The following is a 20364-nucleotide window of genomic DNA, read 5'->3' as shown; positions in this document are numbered from 1 at the left end:
AGCATCACGAAGACCAAGGAACACAGCAGGCAGGTCAGGGAGAAGGTTGTGAAAAAATCTAAAGAATGGTAAGATTATAGAAAAGAAACTCAAATCCTAGTAGCCATGAGGCTTGCAGAACATTTTTCAGAGATTCACAGCTCAGATGAGGAAATCTGTTGACCAGACAACTGTTAGTCATAATGCATGACTAACAGTTGTCTGGTCAACAGATTGACTCATTCGGAGTTTATGAAACAAACAGCATTAATAAGAAACAAAGTGAGGTTTAAAGTTCACATCTTTGATTTGTCCTGGTTTGTAAAAACAGTTCAAAGAGGTGGAAGAAGGTGTTATTCGGCAGTGAGACGTGAGCTGGTCGGAACTGATTCATGATGCTAAATTATCATTTTACACAGCTGCAACAAAATGGTTAGATCAAAGCATCTGTAATGCATTAGAATGGCCTAGTCAAAGTTGAAATCCTAAGTAATCCTAGTCAAATTTTAAATCCTAATTAGAATCTGAGGTGAGACTTGAAAAATAATATTTACCCTGGAATTCAATCTGATTCAGCCTGGAATATTTTGGAACAAAGATTTCTCAAAAATGTAAACCTTTATGTATACAATAGTGGTAGAGAAATATCCCTCGAAAGGTTAAAGTATCTGAAATCTGACATTTTTCAGATTTTTATTTTTTTAAAAAAGCATTTAATACAATTGAAAATCATTTATAACTTTTGATTCACAATGCTATACTCTTAGAGGTTATGGTTGTAACATGGCGAAACGTGAAAAAATGTTTGAGGCACAAATACTTTCAAAAGGCTGTTAGTTTCCCAACAGAAAGATTTATTTTAAGAAACTGAAACCATATGGTTAGATGGAGCTTCCATTTCAGATCTTTCTTTTCTATGCTCTGGAGAAATTCCTTTTTAAAAAGCTGACAAAAGCTGATAAATTACAGCCCAATTTCCCTTACAAGTGTGGCAAGGAACTTAAGTCGAGCTTCAGAAAAGCAGTTCATCCTGGATTTTTCTTTTGTGAAAGTGGAGTGTGTCTATTAGACGTTAGGTCTATCAAGAGAGATGAAGTCAATTTCTGTATATTATACTTTTAAAATCTACAGAGTAAAAACAATATAATTCAAACTTAAAAAGAAGGAAAGCAAGAACTAGAAATTTGATGGTGTAACAGCCGTCTTCTTTGTCTCTTCCCACAGTTTTACCATGCATGTGACCAGCCTGGTATCGTGGTCTTTTGCATCATGGAGTATGACGTTCTGCAATTTTGTGACTTCCTTGGGTCCCTTATGTCAGTGTGGGTCACAGTTATTGCTATGGCAAGGCTAAAATCCATCATCAAACAGGTATGTTTTCACTGTGTTTTTAAGTTCTCAACAAATAAGTAATTTTATGGAAACTTAGCTTCTCGTAACAGTCAATGCATATTTTTCTTTCTTGTCATAAAAGAAAGAAAATGCTATTTTAAAACTTTTGTGTTTTAAATGTTATGTCAAGAACACTACCAAATGTTTGCAATAAAAATAAAGGGAACTGCTCGGTGTATAAAATGTTATTGAAATATTTTTTTAGAATAATCTGATCAAACTGCTGAAAGTGAAATCATCTATAAAATATTGGTACTCCCTAAATTAACCAATGAGGTTTTTATGCTAATTATGAAAATGGGTTTTGCAAATTTTTTTTGATACTTACAAAAAATAGATTTTTTGTTTGGTACAGGACATTTTCTCAGTCCTAAATGACTGGTTTTACTTTTTTTTTTGCCAAATTAGGGGCAGAATGTTTTTCACTGTTAATTTGCTGCAGGGACATTTATGCAAAATAAATATTGAAAGATATGTGTCTATAAACGCAGAGGTGTATACGGGGACCAGCTTTTCTGCTACTTCTGTAATTAGACAAATAAAAGGAGACGCAACAGGATAGTCCATTAAATGGGTTTTGAGTGTCATTATCACACACATCACACATTTATAAAAATGACTACTGACACCATTAATGAAGAAAAAAAATGACTCTAGTTACTAAAAGTGCAGCAAAACCTTTATGAGTGAGAAGCCAAAAGCGGGTCATTTATCACACCATGTAATCAGCAAGCTAAAAAATGGAGAAAAACATCACTTTAACCTCTCCCATTGATCAGATGTATTTTTTACACCCCCACAGCATATCTGTCAGCCTGATATGAATTGCTGTAACAATGTGAAATCTTGTAATAAGGATTCTTTGACATCACTTCAGTATATGCATCAGTCTACCTTCAGCCTAGTTCTGTGTGAATAACATGGAAAGTCAAAACAGAAAAGTAGGTTCATTTGTATACTACTATTCATACTCAAGGTAAATAAAAAAATAAAGAAACATAGATAAGAGTCGCACTTTAAACACAAAGTATGTTGAAAAATATACATCATATAAAAATGTATAAAATTGCATATTTTGAGGCCATAAATAGCTTAGACATGATTAAAAATTATCCAATAAAAATACTTATGCACTGAATGTTAACTTGAGGTAAATGGTAACATTTTTAGTCCTGATTTAATGGAGGCAAACGTTTCTACACATCTCAGGGCTTCAGGGAGTTGTTTAGCTGTGGAGCCTAGAAACTGAATGTTCCTTCATATTGTTTAGTTTTCCTTGAGGGAACATCAAGAGAACTGGTCTCAGATAACCTGTGGGCTCTACACTTGTCACACCTGACCAGTAACTCTGAAACAAAGTTTTCAAGCCAACTTTAAAACACATTTGGTTTTAAGTTATTAAAATTAATTTATTTAAAAAAATAATGAAGGAATTGTTTTTTCTTTAAGGAAGATAAATGTGTAATCATCCTTGATATAGCTTGCTGGCAGGCTATTTGTAGCGATAGGCAGGGGGAGGGGGAGCAATGCTACATTACTCTACAGTATGTTCTACGCAAGCAGAGGAAGCTGCAGCCACTGTGGACCTTTGTCTAACATTTAATTTAAAGTTTAATTTAAAGACATTTTGGTTGAAAAATGCTGTGTATCTTGACACTGGTAACAAGTCCATGCCCTTCTTCTCTGTTTTGATGCTTCTTACTATTTATATTTTTCAAATAACCTGCATTATATGATTTTAAACAAAAATCTTTACATACATCATAGAGCATTCCCAAATTTCATTAGCTTTAGATGCTCTAATTGGCTCAGGTATTTACTGAAGCAAGCAGTCCTTCCTTAAAATGACATTTATTTTTGGACAGATAGTTAGAAATGGCCAGCTATCTGTAATCAGACCTTGGATAGCAATAGATTCCACTTCTGTTGTCTTGTAGTGTCATTGGGTGATGAGTCGAATAAAAGCCAGAACAAAGAGAGATTAGAGTTCTCCAGAGCTATGTATGAACAAATCTCACATATGCCTCCGTTCTTAGTTATAAATTAAAAGATCAGAATCTGCATAGTGTGGCACTAAATTCTCGGCTTGTTGACATATTGCAGAGAATAAACACTAACAGGTGCACCTTCTCCCTGGGTCACCCCCTGGCTGCACACCAATATGGAGCAGTGTAAATGTGTGTCCCTGTCTATAAATGAGACAGAGAAGCGCAGGGCGGTGGGGGCGGAGGGTGGAGGTGGTGAGACAGGGAGGTGTGAGCGGGGGAAAGTATGAACATCTGCTGTCCTCTCGGGTTTTTATTTTTGCTTAGTTCTGCAGTATGCAGCCACTAATCAAATCGCACGTCAGGACTGGCAAGAGGAACCGTGCACGCTTGTGTACTTGAAAAGAGACAATGTGTGTGTTTGTGTGTGTGTGTTTATCAATGTCTAGGACTGCCGCAGCAGTAGAGGGTAAAGGACCTTTCATTTTCTGATTGCGTCTATGTGTGTGTGCAGCTCATACGAGATTCACAAAGCCTTAAAAATTCCTACAAATTTGTCAGCAGAATATATTACAAGTCTGCAAACAGAAAGCGCTCTGGGTCATTTGTTAATCTCAGTTTGCTAAAGGTTACTAGTCAGTATTATTAATATGAAGGAAAATAATAGTTATCTTTGCTGGAGTAATAAAAAGAATGTTGTGACTACATTATTTGGTGACCTTTTGTTACAACGGTGCATGAATAATTAATAATTAGAGAAAATTAGCCAGATGATCTCATTTTTATCAGTCTTTGCATCTTGTGTTTCTTTGTCCACCTATCAAGTCTATTACTGATAATACAGTACTGTGCAAATATTTTGCATCACAAAACAGATTCCTTGAAATAAGTGTTTATTTCAAAAAACCTCTACCTTCAGCACGTCTTTAAGATCTTTGTTGATATCTCATTAGAGTATAAAAGATGTAAACCTTACCCTAATATGACAATGGTTAAAATCATGTTATTAATAAAAATGTTCTGATATGTTATTTCAGCAGCAAGAGGAATCATTCTAACTTTTCTATTTACATAAAAACATCTTGATCATGGTATACATTTTGTTCTAAATTTATGTGCAAGTATTTTTTATTTGTGATCGTCATACTAGGTTATTCTTGATGAATTATGAACATAGATAACAAGAAAAAAGCTTAAGCTTAAGATTTGGTTGTTTACAATTTTCTTCAAGAATATACTGGGTAAAAATATAAGAGATAATCACCCCCTACTGGAAGATATTTTGGGAGTCAGAAAACTGTGCAGAAAATTACCAGATTAAATTAATGTATCATTTATTAACCTAAGTGCACAACAAAGTTCATCCAAAATGCCCTGAGGCAGATGACTTGTCTTATGTACTCGAATAACAAAATTATAAGGGCTGGAAAAGACAAAACTTCAAAGCAATTAACTCATTTGATCAAACTGGTAATTATTCCTACAGAAAAGCCTGGGCTAATGATTAAATATTAAAAAGCAACTGAAGTCCAAACAAAAGACCTTAGTTAAACCTTAAAATATCTCTCAAGACCATTAAAATCTTAGAAGAAAGATTGACTACTTCTTCTTGGAAGTAGAATACAAAGCAATACCAGAAACTCCAGACTCACTGCTGTGCAAGAACATGCAAATGATATAAATTTACTGTAATTTCTGATACAAATATCTTTGAGTTGAAGCCAAAAAGAAATGCTACAATACATTTCATAGAGACACGGTGTGATTATTCTTAAAGAGCTCAACAAATCAGCTCTGTTAAGTCATAGTAGCACCCAATAATGGAAGCAGATCAAAAGAGCATGCAAAACCAATAAAATCAGAGCAACGACCTACCAAAGGTTACACACAAGGTGTCTAACATTATTAAATTCTTAATTAGCTCCATGACCCTACATTTAATAAATAATGTGATTAGCTTGAAACCTGAGCTGTCCATGTTCCCACTTATTAAATTTTAACTGACTTTGGAACATGTTTTGCCCAGTAAGGCAGTGTATTCTTGCACTGGCATTTAATTTACACATACGCACATCAGAACATATTACTGTACATTGCTAGGCATAAAAATATGGGTTGCTGATAAAAATAGACTAACACCACAGGACAGGAGTTTGCTTTAGCTCGTCTGTCACAGTGTTTGATAATGATTCATTACAGTAAAAAAAACCTTGCCTATGAGCATCAGAGCATTCGTGCCTGTATACAATGCATGCATTTTTGGGCACCTCCGTATGATCCAGCAGCGCGGTATGACTGATGATCGGGCTGCACAGAGTCCTCAGGCTGCACCGCAAAGCTCCTTTTCTCCTTGGTCTGTGTCAATTAGTCGTATTCTCCTGCAGGCAGGTCATCCCCTCCCAGCTCCAAACTCCCTGGTTTCTCCTCACATTGTACACCAGACACAAGAATGCAGGCGAAAGTCTTCCTGAAGCCTGTGTGTACAACATATTGATTTTTTTCCCCCCCTACGCTCATTTTATCTCTTTGTTATCTTGTGGCTTTATCTTCAATTGTGAATTGGGGAAAATAAGAATAAAAAATCTACTTTTACTATCTATTGCATGGGGCTTAGTGTTCATATTTTATTTCTACTGTTATTTTGTGCCTTCCACTTTCATAGCCATGTACATTTATTTTTTAGATTCTTTAAAAGGAGCTTTGGGTTTTGGCCTCAACTTAGTAGAACTCAATGCCTCTCTGATGAATCAAACTGATAAGACATTTAATCATTTTCTTTATGTCTGTGAAAATTGGTTATTGTTTGTAGGTAACTAACAATTTCAAAAATATAAAAAGTACCACATCAACACAAAAAATGACCAGATGCATCATCTCCATAAATTTCATATTAATTTTGACATTTTTTTTATCCCAGAGTTAACTGATGATACCATCACTAACTTTAATGATATTTCAAAAACAAACATTAAGTGCCAAAGTTTGAAATTGTAAACCAACATACTTCAATACAGTTTACAAATAATTATCTAACTAGATTTGCCTTACCAGATTTGACAGAAACATAGTTTTTGTAGCCCCTTTTCTAATCAGATAAGGTAGAGTATCTGGTTTACTCTGTCTTACAAACCTGACATTTAATCATAGTTGGTACGTTTTCAATTGGGTTGAGGTTGGTGCCATATCTGAGGTTTAATCTTAACCAACACCTCAGTCTTTCTCTCCGTAACATAAAACTACTATAAAACTTTTCTCCAGAAACATTTAGCTTTCCCATGCGGACACCTATGGGAAAGCTATAGGTGTCATGGAGATGTCACATTCGCCATGGAGAATGTGCATGGCTACACTCACTTCTCTGTAAATACTGGCAGTAGTTTATCATAGGTTTGGACCTTAGAGTTTTGCAGCTTGTTTTTTTATCATCCTAACCACTTTCCTGTTGTCTTATGGTGATAGATTGGGTCTGGCAGATTAAAATTAGAAAGAATTGGCTACCAAACAGAACAACAATTCCCCATCAGAACGGTTTTTGATTTGGCCGAAGCAGATTAACGTTAAGGGTATTGAATTGGCGGTTAAAATTGTAGGCTATGTTTAAAAGTCAGGGCCAGGAAACAATTTTAAGTGAGCCTAAAATGTTTGACAAAAAGAGAATTCAGATCTCCATCTAGAATTAGGTCAGGTCTTTGATGGCTATGAAAACTGTGTGACTTCTGTATCTCAAATCTAATTCTTGCCTCTGAACATTACTTAAGTTATGTGATTTATTTTAGTCCCACTTTTGAAAAGAAATATTTGAGGGCATTATTCAGAGCCCACAATTTGACATTTATGCCCATGATGAGGTAATTTATACCAGATTTTTTTAAATTTAATTAAAACTTGATAAATACAGAAGATAACTTAAGAGAAAGATATAATAAAAATACGAGAGTCACCACATTACTCCAGAGATTAAAATACTAAAACATGGTTGAGCAAATTGTCCTCCAAACCTCCAAGGATACACTGTGCAACCACAGCAGAGATGGAAGCAAATCTCTTTATTGCTGATTGTTTTGAAAATTTTTACGAATTTTACAGAAACACGACAGAAAATGTTGAACAAATGTTTCATTAGCATTATAAAATCTAAAATAAATATCATGCTGTTTCAGTTGTCACAATGTATTGTAGGACAGTGGAGTTCTAGTCTGTTTTATAAATTTTCACAATCTGCAGAAAAACAAATTCAGTAAAGTAATTTTCTTGCACAAATTACAAAAAATTACAAGCACATCTCTTCTATTATTGATTAGTCAATCGATAATAGAAGAGACATGCTTTTGCCTCACTACACAATCATCCTTGTATTTACTGGTGATGAGATGATTTGAACAGTGTTTATGGGGGACAGTTATTGATCAGTGTGTGTGTGTGTTGTTTTTTCTTTCTATCCTGTGAAGGTGCTGTATCTGCTGGGGGCGATGTCTCTGTCCATGGCTCTGCAGCTGGACCGTCACGGTCTGTGGAACCTGCTGGGACCTAGCCTGTTCGCGCTGGGCATAATGGCTGTAGCATGGGTAAGGGGATTTCCTATGCTCAGGTTCAGACCATTTCTCATTAAATCAAGTTAATTTTCCTATTAGGTTTTATTGTACTTGAGGGAAAATTCTAAAATAGATGTGATCAGATGGGTGAAGGTGTCTTTTTTTAAGGGATTATAAAAGCTGCCTTAAACTACTTCAAGTAATGCTTTAAATAAAATTATTTGTTCAAAAGAATTTCTGAAAGCTGCACAGTTTGAATCCTGTCTTTCATATTCACAGTAATCTACACAGCTCTGAATGCATTACAAAGAGGTTTTCCCACAGGATGAAAGACAATTATTTCAACGCATCTGTGCTTAACGTTCAAAGCCACGCTGGTTCAAACATGCAGAAGAAATGTGTTTTCTGTGCTGTCCATGTTCCATGTGCTAGAAGGTGTTAAAGCATTTAATCTATCATGTAAGCCAATTGAGGGCTAGAACACGTGTGTGTGTGGATAAAAACTAGAGTTTCTGACCAACATAGCTAGTTTATATTAGCATGGAAGAGGCTTTAAAAGTTTTTCTGCCTGTGGGGTATTAGTCATGGCTTGTAGTTCCATTATAACTCTGCGTGTACTTTCACTGACTCTTCGAGTCATAATGTACTCCCTGAACTGAGAAGATAAAAATAATAGTCTTTTAGGGAGGATTCTTGAAAAAAATAGAGCCTTTAACACCAACCCCTCTAGATGTGAGTCTGAAAACAAGTTTGTTGTTTCCTTGAAGAAACAAACAAGTGTTGAATAAAATGTAGGAGTTTCGTTCATGAGAGTTGGTTTACCGTTTCCTGAAGGATCCCTTGAAAGCTAGAGGAGCTTTAAATCCTCCCTGCAAAGGCTTGTGTTTGAGCACAAAGAGGACAAAGCATTATTATAATAAAAACAAAATTTGACATTATTTTTCAAAACAAATTACCAAAAACATTGAAAGTTAATACATCTATTTGAGATTTAGTGTAGATTGTTCCTTGACATTCATACCTCTCTCCATATATTTTAGCAATTATCTGTTTCTAAAAAAGTCCAATAAACCCTGATCTAAAACTGATCCATTATCATGTATTCTACTTCACAACTTGACTACATCAAACAATAATTCAGTCATATTTTTAAATATATTACTATCTGGTGGTCTCATGGAACCAACAGTGGTTGGTAATATGCATAGGGTTACAAATAAATGTTCCTTTGTTGATTCTTGAGAAAATACTTCTTTAAATAAAATTCCAAGCCTCCTCCCTTTTTCCCAGCACACGGCCAGCAAAAGAGACTAAAAATATATTAATGTGTAGATTTTTAAATTAACATTTTTTTTAGTCCATATAGAAACCTACAATGAGCACTGTAAGTGTGCAACATCTTACATTGTTGATGACTGTATGTGTATGATCTCTGCTATACATTTTATTACTGCACATTAATATTGTCAGCAGTTATTGACATAAACTTGGATCACTCTGGCAGTTCAAATTTGATGTTGAATTTCGGCCAGAGTACACAGTTTCACAGCAGCTGTTGCTACATTTGATACTGCTTTGTTCGGCTGAACATCGTCTGTTTCAGTGTGAAGGTACACTGATGAGCGTTCCAGTTGTATCATTCCAACTCATCAGCTGATTATGAACCCACTGGAATCATTTTCAAAAATCTAAGAGACACGGAAAGCACAGAAACATACTGCTTTTGATTTTGCTGCTCGACTGCAGCCCGACTTAAAATCCAAAGGTTTTCTTTATTGTAGGTGGTGCTAAAGCAGAGCAGCTGCATGAAGACTGGGCCACCTGTGAGTGCTTTGAAATGAGGTAGCAACCCATGGCAGCAGCTGTTTCTTCTTGATAAGAGACTAAGCGTTCATACTAGACTCCAAAAATACACCAGGTCACTAGTTGCTGTTTTGCAAATTGGTTGCCAGAGGTGTCTGAGTAGTTGCTGTATATAGCAACAAGCTTAATGATTTGGCAACATTGGCTGTTTGCATCCTACATCTCCAGTGTATCTGTTTGAATGACAAAACCAGAGAGGTCCTTGTGGAGCCAGTCAAAAACAAAAGCACAGCTTTGCTCTACCTGCAGGTGTACATAATGCATGTGTAGATGAATTAAAGCTAAACACAGAGGAGAATCTTTTTTTAGATGAAACTGAAGTAAGGACCAGTTCTACCATCATGAATGGTTGTGGAGTATGTTACTTTTTAAATCTATTTATTTAATACTTATTAATATAGTTTTATTGTTGTGACAAAAATACTAATTGAGGCTAGAATTTCATCTCACCTTAGATTTGTAAATATGACACTGAACACCTGCCCCTCCAAGATTAAACTTATCAACTAAGTTAAATGGACAATAAAGCCAATAAAAGTAGGTGATCATTTATATAATATGCCATAAAAAATTGCATACTGCAAAGAATCCTGTGCTTTAAAATCTTTCTTAAAAGGTTGATTTACTGGTTTACCAAACACTAGCAGATTCCTCTTTTCAGTCGATTTTCTGTAGGCACTGGCAGATTTGTAATTTAATTATAAATGTCATGTTGTCATGTGCAATTTAACAAATACAAACTCCAAGCATTAGCTTTTTGTGTATTATGACAAGCTCTACATAATACAAGTCTAAACTCTGAGACGGCATTTCTAATCTTTCCCTGCCAAATGAAAACTAGCTACAAAACTGATCTCCTCACAGCAACTTCTTTAAAAAAAGAAGAAGAAAAAAAAGAAACTTACTTGGATCTACTGCTAATGTTGCAGAATTTAAAGATAAACCTGGGCAACTGCTTTGATTACATGACAGTTAATTTATAGGCTGTTCGGCTGAGATTGTCTGCATTTCAACAGTCTTCCCTCCGCGCTGCGCCTCTCGGATTGAGCGCCACACGATCTCTACAAGAGCCCTTTCATTTCAGCTTGTCATGTTTCTGCAAAGCTTGGCATTCTGAATGCTCCCAGACACCACCAAATTAGATCAGTGAAGCGGAGGGCACAGAGCGTCTGCTGCTGCCGCTGCGTAGGGGTGTCATTAGCAGTAAGAGGAAGGGGAGCGGTTCCGATCAGTCGGTTCCAAAATATCCCTATTTCTCCAAACTAAATGAAGTCTCTGACTGGAGCGTGAAAAGACTCTCCCAGTTTAGAATTGTTTGCTTTAACAAAAAAAACATGCAGCGCAGAAGGGAACTGAACAGCCAAAATACATTTTGTTTTTCACTTCACTTCGCACAGATTATTAGTCTTCACTCTAAACTGTATTCTGCACAATAACTTAATCACAGCCATTTCCTGTACGAGTATTTGTAATTATTTTTGCATCTAATGTAGAGCGCGCATTTCCCTTGATGGCATTGCAGTTCTTCATGGTAACATTTTCTGGAAGATCTTTAAGAAGTGCAAGTAATCAGTGCTCAGGAGCTGATGAAAATAGAGATGGAGTGAAATGAAATGTTGAAGTGTTTTTCTGCTGTGATTGTGGCGCTTCTGGGAACAAATGAGCATAATCTGTTGATTAAAACAAACAGAGACACCATATCCAGTAACTGCGAAACAGAACATGAGCATACATGACAGGATAGATAAGAGACTGACTAACAAGTCAAATTCATCTGCTGATCAGTCTGATGCACGTGGTGAGGAATACAAACCCCTCAGAATAACACAAATGGAGATTATTTTAAAAAAAATCACTGTCCCTCTGCTCCTGAAGTTAGAACAGGTCCTTTATCTAAAATCCTACTTTAATTATGTGTGAGCTCCAACTCCAATGACCTGTCTCTGAATTGACCACTCTACATGAAAAGAAATAGATATGGATATTAACAAGTCCATTTATGCCTTTTTGTGCCGTGCTTAGGCATTTTCCACAATAGTTACCTGACCAGGTTCTGCTGCAGCTCTATGCTTCACAGCTGACATGAGGTTCTTGACAGACATGTTCTTAGTTTTGAGGTCCAAATAATTCTGATTCATCTGTCTAATGATCATTATTCCAAAAGTCTCGTGTTCCATCTTTCAGCCTTCATGTTTTTTTCTTCATGGCTCTCTTATTTATAGCGTAGCTTAATCTGCAGACTTTTTTTTCCCAAATTATGTGAAATAATCTAATATTTTCTGTATAATTGAAACTCTCATAGAAAGGAAGACAGACAAGATTTTTCTGTGTTTTAGTTTTATTGTGAAAATGCTTTTTTTTTTTAGAGAGAGATTTAATTTTAGTAATTTGAATTACTATTTGTGGGTTTTTGTAGATTCATGCCAGTATTATATTTAAAATAAAAAGACACCAAACATCGCTCAGTATATTCTGAACATAATTCTGGGTAAAGCTTACAGCAGCATTAACATGATTTGTTTGGTGATCCTATCAGACTGTGCGCACCATCCGCCGCCGGCGCTGCTACCCTCCCACGTGGAAGCGCTGGGTCTTCTTCCTGTTCCCCGGCACCATGATCGCCACATCTGCTGTGGCTCTGTACGCCTTCGTGGAGACGGAGGAGAACTACTTCTACATCCACAGCATTTGGCACATGCTGATCGCAGGGAGCGTGGGCTTCCTTTTGCCACCTCGCGCCAAGCCAGACGCCAAGGTGACCCCGCTGAAGCGCAAGCGGGGCTGCGGATATCAGCTGTGCGTGAACGAACACGAGGAACTGGGCCTGGTGGACCCAGGCATCATAACCATCAATAGCATCTGTACCAGCTGATAAACTCCACATTCACTACTTTTTACCTTAGAGACACTTCATTGCCTTCTTTTACTGCAGAAATTCACACATGGAAATGAAGCCACAGAACTTTAAAAAAGGAAGAAGAAAAAAATGTAAATACTTAAATCCTAATGTGACACTGAAATTTCTTTTTCTGTTGTAATGGTCATGGTAATTATGATCAGTATGTAATTATTATCTATAGTTGAAGTTCTGATGATTTGTGGGTGTATAGTGACACAGTGTTGCTTGTGGATATGTATTTAAAGTCAAAGCTGAAACACTGCTGCTATCTGACGGTGACTGTAAATCTGCTTCTGTTGGTTATTTATTGCTGGTCTTGTAAGCAGGCCAAGAACTATAGTGTGGGAAGGTACGGGTTGCTGTTAACGTGGACATAGATGGACGTTTACCAAGGGCACGGCTTTTCTGAAATTCTTTTAAGATATATCTTTTGCACTGAGACACAAAAATATTAGTCTGTACATTTTTATAACAACAATGGGCATCACAAATGTAAAACCTAGCTGTTATGTGGAATGTTAGACTGTCTTTTGCAAATGCAATGTATCACTTTTACACGAATGTGCTGAGTGTTCTTAGAGGAAAAAAACCCCCAGACCTCCTGAAAGAGAAGAGAAAAGGCAGGAATACCTAAAATGATAGATTTTTATTATTTTATCTTTTTTAAATGAGGTTGTAAGGTGTATTTGTCAGCATCTTACCAACAGCTAAATGCATTCTGAGTCACCTCAGTTGGAGAATTACTGAAAAATTTTCTTAGAAGAGGAAAAGCCTTTATGGTCATTTTTTTCATCAGTTCTGATTCTGACAGAGTGAAAAATATTTTTTTCACACTGTCACACTTACATATTTACCTAGGATTCAGATTTGTAATCATGTGATACTGCAGCATCTGTAGACATAATGTCGTAATTATTGTTTGGACATGCCACAAGTGTCACAACTCTGACCTTCAATCTATACAGCATATTTTCACCACTGCAAAGGAATTGATATATATTGTACACCAGTGATACAGCAATGGCAAGATAACATTACTAAATGTTACATGATGCAGACACTCTGTCTGCACTGATGGTTTAACTTTGTCATGTTGAATACTTACGGTTACGGACACAGCAGGGAACTTGGACCAATGTTCTAATGAATTCATTAAATCTTTGATCAGCAGTAAAGCATTACATTTTCACCAAGATAGTCATGGCATTTAGTATGGGGAAAAATCCTATAACACAATATAACTTGCTCTACCCTAAATTGGAAATTGATTTGGCACATTTCATCAATACACATGGAATATTTGTAATGGGCCATTACACAAGTGATACATGACTTATATATTACACCAGACTTTACATTTCACAGAATGCATTTTATTACTTCACATTTCAATCCAGATAAAAAATGGTCAAAATTCATTTCAAAATGAGAAACAGCGCAGCAGCACAACAACCTATAGGCACTCCTCTTATTATCCCGTTGAGACTCATGTGGCTACACATGAATTTGATGGAATTTGGTAGAATTGAAAACTATACTGTTAACAATTCAGATGAAATGTTAACAATACAGAAAGCATTTTTTTCTATAAAGGCAGGGAAATTAAATATGTGAGTCCATTGGAGTCTCATGGGGCACTTTTGGCCATGAATGTTTCCAGAGGGAATATCTGGCACCACATAAAAATGCTAAAGCAGTCAAACAATTTTGTTACTGCTTTTTCATGTTTCCAGAACTCTAATTACCACATAAGTCTGGTGCCCTGCACATTTATTTATTGGAGAATAATTAACTTTTTAAACAGTTTTGTTTTGTAATCAACAAGAATCCGTATAATCAGTGACTTTTAAGTTTGTAAAATTCTGACCACAATTTAATGTTTGATAAATAGTTTAGTAAATTTATGATACAGTTGTATCACAGTATAAGGTTTTGTTTTCCAAGGAGTTCAGACATGCATTAACAGTATAAAAGGCATATTAGAATGAAAAAAATACTGGATTACAAAAATGTTATCAAAAAGAAAAAGTCCAAATATTCAAGTCAAAATACTACTTTTCTGGAAATTTGTTAAAATTGTGTTTCTTAAAATTTGCATTGCTTTTTTACTCATTCAAGCAGAGAAAATATCCCTTGGTATATTCCAGATATAATTCTAATCAGTTTATCCAGCATTGTTTTTTTATTTTATTTTCATCCTATCAGACATTGTGAACAATCCTTTTTATTGACGCTGCTGTTTCTTTGCAAAACTTTATGCCACAAACACTTACACACAGGGGTGAAACATGCATTCTCAAGAAACTATTTTAAAAATGTAAGAATTTGCATTTGTATTCATAGTGGGAATATTCTCTGGAAATCTTTCAGCCCAGCTCCCTCATGAGAATTTTAAGTCGATTCTCCAAACTGATAATGACTTGTTTTTTGACCACTTAAGATGATGACTACTCTTACCTACTCCTCAAAGCAATGCTTCAAAAACAACAGACTATTCTTTTAAGAGACCTCAGACATAGACCTTTCCTCGCCACTCTTTTTCTGACAGGACCTCTGTGACACCACATTCATGAACAATAAATGTTTTCTTTCTTTGCCTCGGTATCACTTTGCTGCTCTCAAAGCTTTTAAACACTGCACAACTGCTGAAATCTCTCACTAAGACATCATATTGCCATTCTTGGCCCTAATGGAAGCCAGTGGTTCTCAGACAGTTGGATGAAATGCTGTCAACAGCATCCTCTCAGGAATAGAGCAGGAGTGGAGATAAATAATTCTTCTATACAAGTAGCAGACTGAAGGCCGTTCCAGAGAATGCTGTCGATATGTGGCTTTTTTTCCTTCCTTTTGGAAGAAAAAGCAGAGTTGTGAGACTTTTATGAGTCTCTGCTATGTTCTCCCTCGGTGTGATCCATCATTTCCTGTGCGCACCAGATAGTTACGAGAGTATTTCAGGAAGGCTGAAAGGATTTATTATTTTAGCAATGCAAATCCTGGTCCAAGGTAAGCGGTGACTGTACCTGGACTTGATGTCACACATGGAGGAAACGATTGCTGTTAAAGGTATAGTTTGACATTTGGGAAATTGTACTCACCCTCTCTCATGTTATGGATGGACTGCCATTGCTCTCACGATGTTAACAGCTACAGCTTTTTTTAAAAGATCTTTTAGCTGAGAACAAAAGATTGGAAACGAGGGGAAACAGCTCAGCTCGGTTTGAGCTGGTTAGACAGAACAAATAAAAATCTTTAGAGGTATGGTTGCCATAGTTTCAAATTTAACAAACAAGCAAATGCTGGAGTGGTATCGATTTCCCTCAGCAATAAAGTAGATGAGCACATTTGCCAAAAATGTCAGTCTATTTCTATTAGAATAATAACATTTGTAAAAAGAAAAAAGAAATCAATGTTAGGGTTCTTTTTTAATAATTTAGCAAATATTTAAATCCAAAGCTATGAATAAGTCACACACATGCATACTAATCGGCCAGAATAAATAGCATCCCTTTTCTTTTCGCTTTTGTAAGCAAAGAAGTTCTTCCCGGAATAAGATGCAGGATTACTCCACCACCACTACAGCTAATTACACCAGATTTTTGCCCTGTGTTTGCCTATTCAGCTTTGAAAACATGACAGAATCAGGTCACACGAGGCCAAACAAAGTCCTTATATTTACTGTTTTTCTCTATCCGCAGATATTTTCTCCCCTTGACAAATCTTTAAGCAGTGTATGGCTTTAGCCCTAAATAAGAAAGAGGCCATATGAGCAATGCTAAATGCCTTATGCTTTTCATAAAATTTAGATGAATCATACCTTGGTATCATTTGTAATATTTTAATTTACAGAGGATTATTTATTAACCGCAAGTAACATCCCACACAATTTTGCTTTCATATTTTCATTAAAAAGAAATGTAAATTAGCCCTCTTTGCTATTTTTTTTCAATGCAAGCAAATAATTGAAGATGTGTCTCTGAAATGATTATGTCAATAACAAAGGAGAGGAGGGAAGGGAAATCCCAAAAAGAAATTCAGATCTCTCTACCTGCTCAAAATATAAAAAATGAATAATTTATATTTTACTTTATTTTTCTCAGTGATGTCCATAAAAAGCAAAGTAATGGGAATTTCTGTAATACAAAACTCAGTATCTCGAATGCAGAGTGCACCCCTTGGTACAAATAAAAGGCATGTAGCTGTGCCTAATGAGACAAATCAGGCCCAGATGACAAGATTTCACATATTAAAATTTCAAACAGTGAATATTTATTTAGATAAACATCACATAAAATCCACGCAAACATCTTGTTTGTATTCATGGGTTCTTCTCAAAAATACAATATTACTCAAAAACAGCATACCTGACATCACAAGAGTATTTTCAGCTGGACAGTTTACACTTCAATATTTTCTGCTGATTTTAGTGTGAACGGATGGGCTTCAGAGCTGATATACGATACAATACACTGTGCCAAAATACAAGTTTGTGTAATGATTTGTTTCATGATACTTTATGATACTTTATAATACCACATGGTCATCTGTTTTAGCAATAGCATGCTTAATATACACGGATTAAATTCGTGGACAAAACCAGCTTTAGAGGACAAAGAAATTATAGAGCCAGAAAACATCTTTAAAGGATGAAACAAATACATCTCTATTGACTACATATAATTTGAGTATCTGGAGAAAAGCCACTCTTTAGGCCAGGAACACTAATATACGTACATGGATGATGCCATATCAGTGGGAACTGCCCCGTGGGACTGTCTATTATTGCAAAAAATTTGTGTAACCATGTTTTTGGAAAAGCACTCTCACTTTCTGATTCAAAATCTGATTTTGAGGAAAATCAGACTTCAGATTTTGTGTGCTGAAGCTGAGAGACATCTTAAGGTTGTCTCTTGGTGGAAAGTTTGAGACCACAGGCCTAAAGAAAAGTATTCAAATTTTATGTTAATAAAAAAAAGAATTCAATTCAATTTAGTTTATTTATATATTGAACAAGTTTTAAATTCACAGCATTTCATGTTAAGTCATTTTACAGAACAAAATGTCTGTTCAATTAAATGATACAAACTGATTTAGTTTAAAGTAGTCCAAATGTTTTCCACATAAGGAAATCCATCATATTGCTTTGAATCACTTCATAAAAGAGACAGAAAGGACATTAAGAATGGAACATAATCTTTAAAGTTGTTAGATCTACTATAATTTATCTCAGGGTGGCGCAGTTTGTTAGATTAAACTCAAAGGTTATCAAGCAATGGTCAGGCAGAAAAGAGTTAGTGATACCATATGTCGGCATAAGGTTCAGAGTATGAAGACTAAAGTTGGTAGGTTGGTGGATGTTTTGAATAAAGCCAGTTGAGTCTAAAATAGCATTAAAGACTGTATTCAGGCAATCACTTCCAGTGTCAACATGAATGTTAAAATCCCCCACTGTAATTACTTTTTCCCTTTTTAACACTAATTTGAATAAGAAAACAGAAAACTGATCTAAAAATTGAGAGTGAGTGCTGCCTGGTGAATAAAACAAAAAGATAAGCAGAAGTGGTTTGAGCATTTGCAATCTGAATGAGAAAAACAATCCAAAAGAATTGTAGTTATTAATTGGCCTGGGACTAATCAATAAATCTGACTGAAAGATGGTTGCTACTCCTCCTTTCCCAGGAATGTGAAAATTTTAATTAATTAGAAGAAGTTGACTAATTTAGATGAACATAATCCTCTTGCTGCAGCCAGGTGTCTTTAAGACTAAATACACCAATCTGATTATCCTTAAGTCATTAACTAATAATTTATTTGAAGAGAAAGACTTTATATTCAATAAACCATGTTTAATTGTTTCAACTTTCTATTTGGTCAGACTAGTATTTATTCCTATGGGATGTTTAATCGATTGGACTTTGGCCTTGAGGAAGACATTGTCTCAATAGGGTAATGGGTGGGTAATAATACAGAAGCTATAGAGAAGTTTGTAAACTATGACTCTGCTTCCAAACAAGCATTTTTTAAATTTGCTTTCTGCTTGATATGATCGATCTACTGCACAAAACCTGCCACTATGGGCTTACAAAAAACAAGCAAAGCACGTGGGACATCGCAGCAGGATGACTACATGGCAGGTGATTGTTCTCAAAGTGTTGCAGATCTGTAGTCGAGCTTTTATTAGATTTTTTTTTTCTTCACTCAGTTAGAGTGTGGTTGAAACTGGTGGTGGAGGTAAAAGGCTTCTCCTGTTCAGTAACAGCAGAAGTGAACTGCTTCCTCCATGGAATAAGATTGAATAGATTTTATTCACCTTGACTTATTAAAGGTGGTCTCAAACGTTTCTGTCATTCTTTATGAACACAGTGGTGTAGAAATAGAAATAATCTTTATTTTCTGTCAGTGGGAAAATGTAGCTGTACCAGGAGCAAAGTGCATGTCGAAACATGTTGATTCAACTGAAAGTAAAAATATAAAATAAGAATAAGAGACTGTACAGTCATGGAATATTTACAGCAATTTATCTTATGAGAGCATACGAATAATAAAAGATCAAGAGAAAATAAATGAAGATATAGACATTCAAGAGAAAATATGCAGAAATTAAAAGCATCTTAAATTCAATTTCTACCTCCTTCAGATATTGTAGGCTTTCAATTTGTTTGTAAAAATCATTTTATTTGTATTTAGCTGTTTCTACAGTCATTTTTTGTCCAGTGACAGTCCTAGTACCATATTCCCCCCCCTTAACTGGACCCATTTTTTTCATTCATAAAATGCTGTAAATGATTGTTTTGTACCTAAACTCTCACAGCAAATTGGACAGTGTTTGCTTTTTATTATGAGTATTGCAGAAAGTGAAGAACCAAACAGGAGTTGAGCTTAGAAATCTAGAAAACAGGAGAAAAACCCAGCAAAACAGAACCTGAAAGAGAACATGAGAAGCTTCAAACATCATTCAGTTCATCTTTTTGTGGATGTATCTGATTGGCCTGAGTAATTTATAGGTCAGAGTTAGTTATAACGGAAAAGGGAAAACAAACATGAGTGAGTAGATATGTTGGTAGATATAAAAAAGTGAATAATTTACAAAACAAATTAATTACTTTACATTAGAAACTGAGTGAACATAGCTTCAGTGAGTTTAAGAGCAACTTTCTCCAGACATAATTACCAAACTTATTTCATATCACAAATTGTTTAGATTATTTATTTTAGTAAACAACAGCTTGTCCTTAATTCAGGTTGTATGTGAAAAATCATCATAATTCACAGAAAAATATGCTTGAAAACATTATCTTGTGTGTAAACCTACTTCCTTTTATTAAACAGATTCCAGCTCAGTGATTTCTTCTACAGGTCTGACCATAATCAGGCTAATAGTGTGTGGTTAATGAAATTGAACTAAGCTTTCCACAAAATGTAGCTTACCGTAGTTAATGTAATTTGAATGTTGTTTTCCCTTTAATAAAGTAAGTCATCATTCGAAAACAATTTTAGCCATCCACTCAGGGTTTTTTTTGTCTCATACTGAAAGTAATTTAACGATCTTCAGCATTTAAGTGTTTAAATTTCTTTTGTTAAAATTGGGTAAGAGAAGAGTTCTGCTAAGAGAGCAAGTAATTTTTCACAGCACAGTACATGGCACTCTAAAGATTTAGCGGCACACTTTATCCAATAGAGTGCTTTATTCTCAGACTGCCTTTTGAGATGTGGTTCT

At 35.4% G+C, this 20364-nt stretch overlaps 1 protein-coding gene across 1 annotated transcript in view; it reads left to right on the top strand.

Annotated features, from left to right (window-relative positions):
• The window catches only part of tmem8b (transmembrane protein 8B), a 50269-nt gene extending 35015 nt beyond the window's left edge, over positions 1-15254 (top strand). Inside the window, exons 11-13 of the mRNA XM_028034549.1 lie at positions 1204-1350; positions 7805-7921; positions 12288-15254. Of these exons, the coding sequence (XP_027890350.1) occupies positions 1204-1350; positions 7805-7921; positions 12288-12623 (600 nt within the window). The 3' untranslated portion in view covers positions 12624-15254. The remainder of the gene's footprint in view (positions 1-1203; positions 1351-7804; positions 7922-12287) is intronic.
• Positions 15255-20364: the final 5110 nt, after the last annotated feature.

The sequence above is a fragment of the Xiphophorus couchianus genome, chromosome 12 (genome assembly GCF_001444195.1).
Source record: "Xiphophorus couchianus chromosome 12, X_couchianus-1.0, whole genome shotgun sequence".
Taxonomy (NCBI): domain Eukaryota; kingdom Metazoa; phylum Chordata; class Actinopteri; order Cyprinodontiformes; family Poeciliidae; genus Xiphophorus; species Xiphophorus couchianus.
The sequence above is the reverse complement of the archived record's forward strand: the minus strand, read 5'-3'. Positions and strand labels throughout refer to the sequence as shown.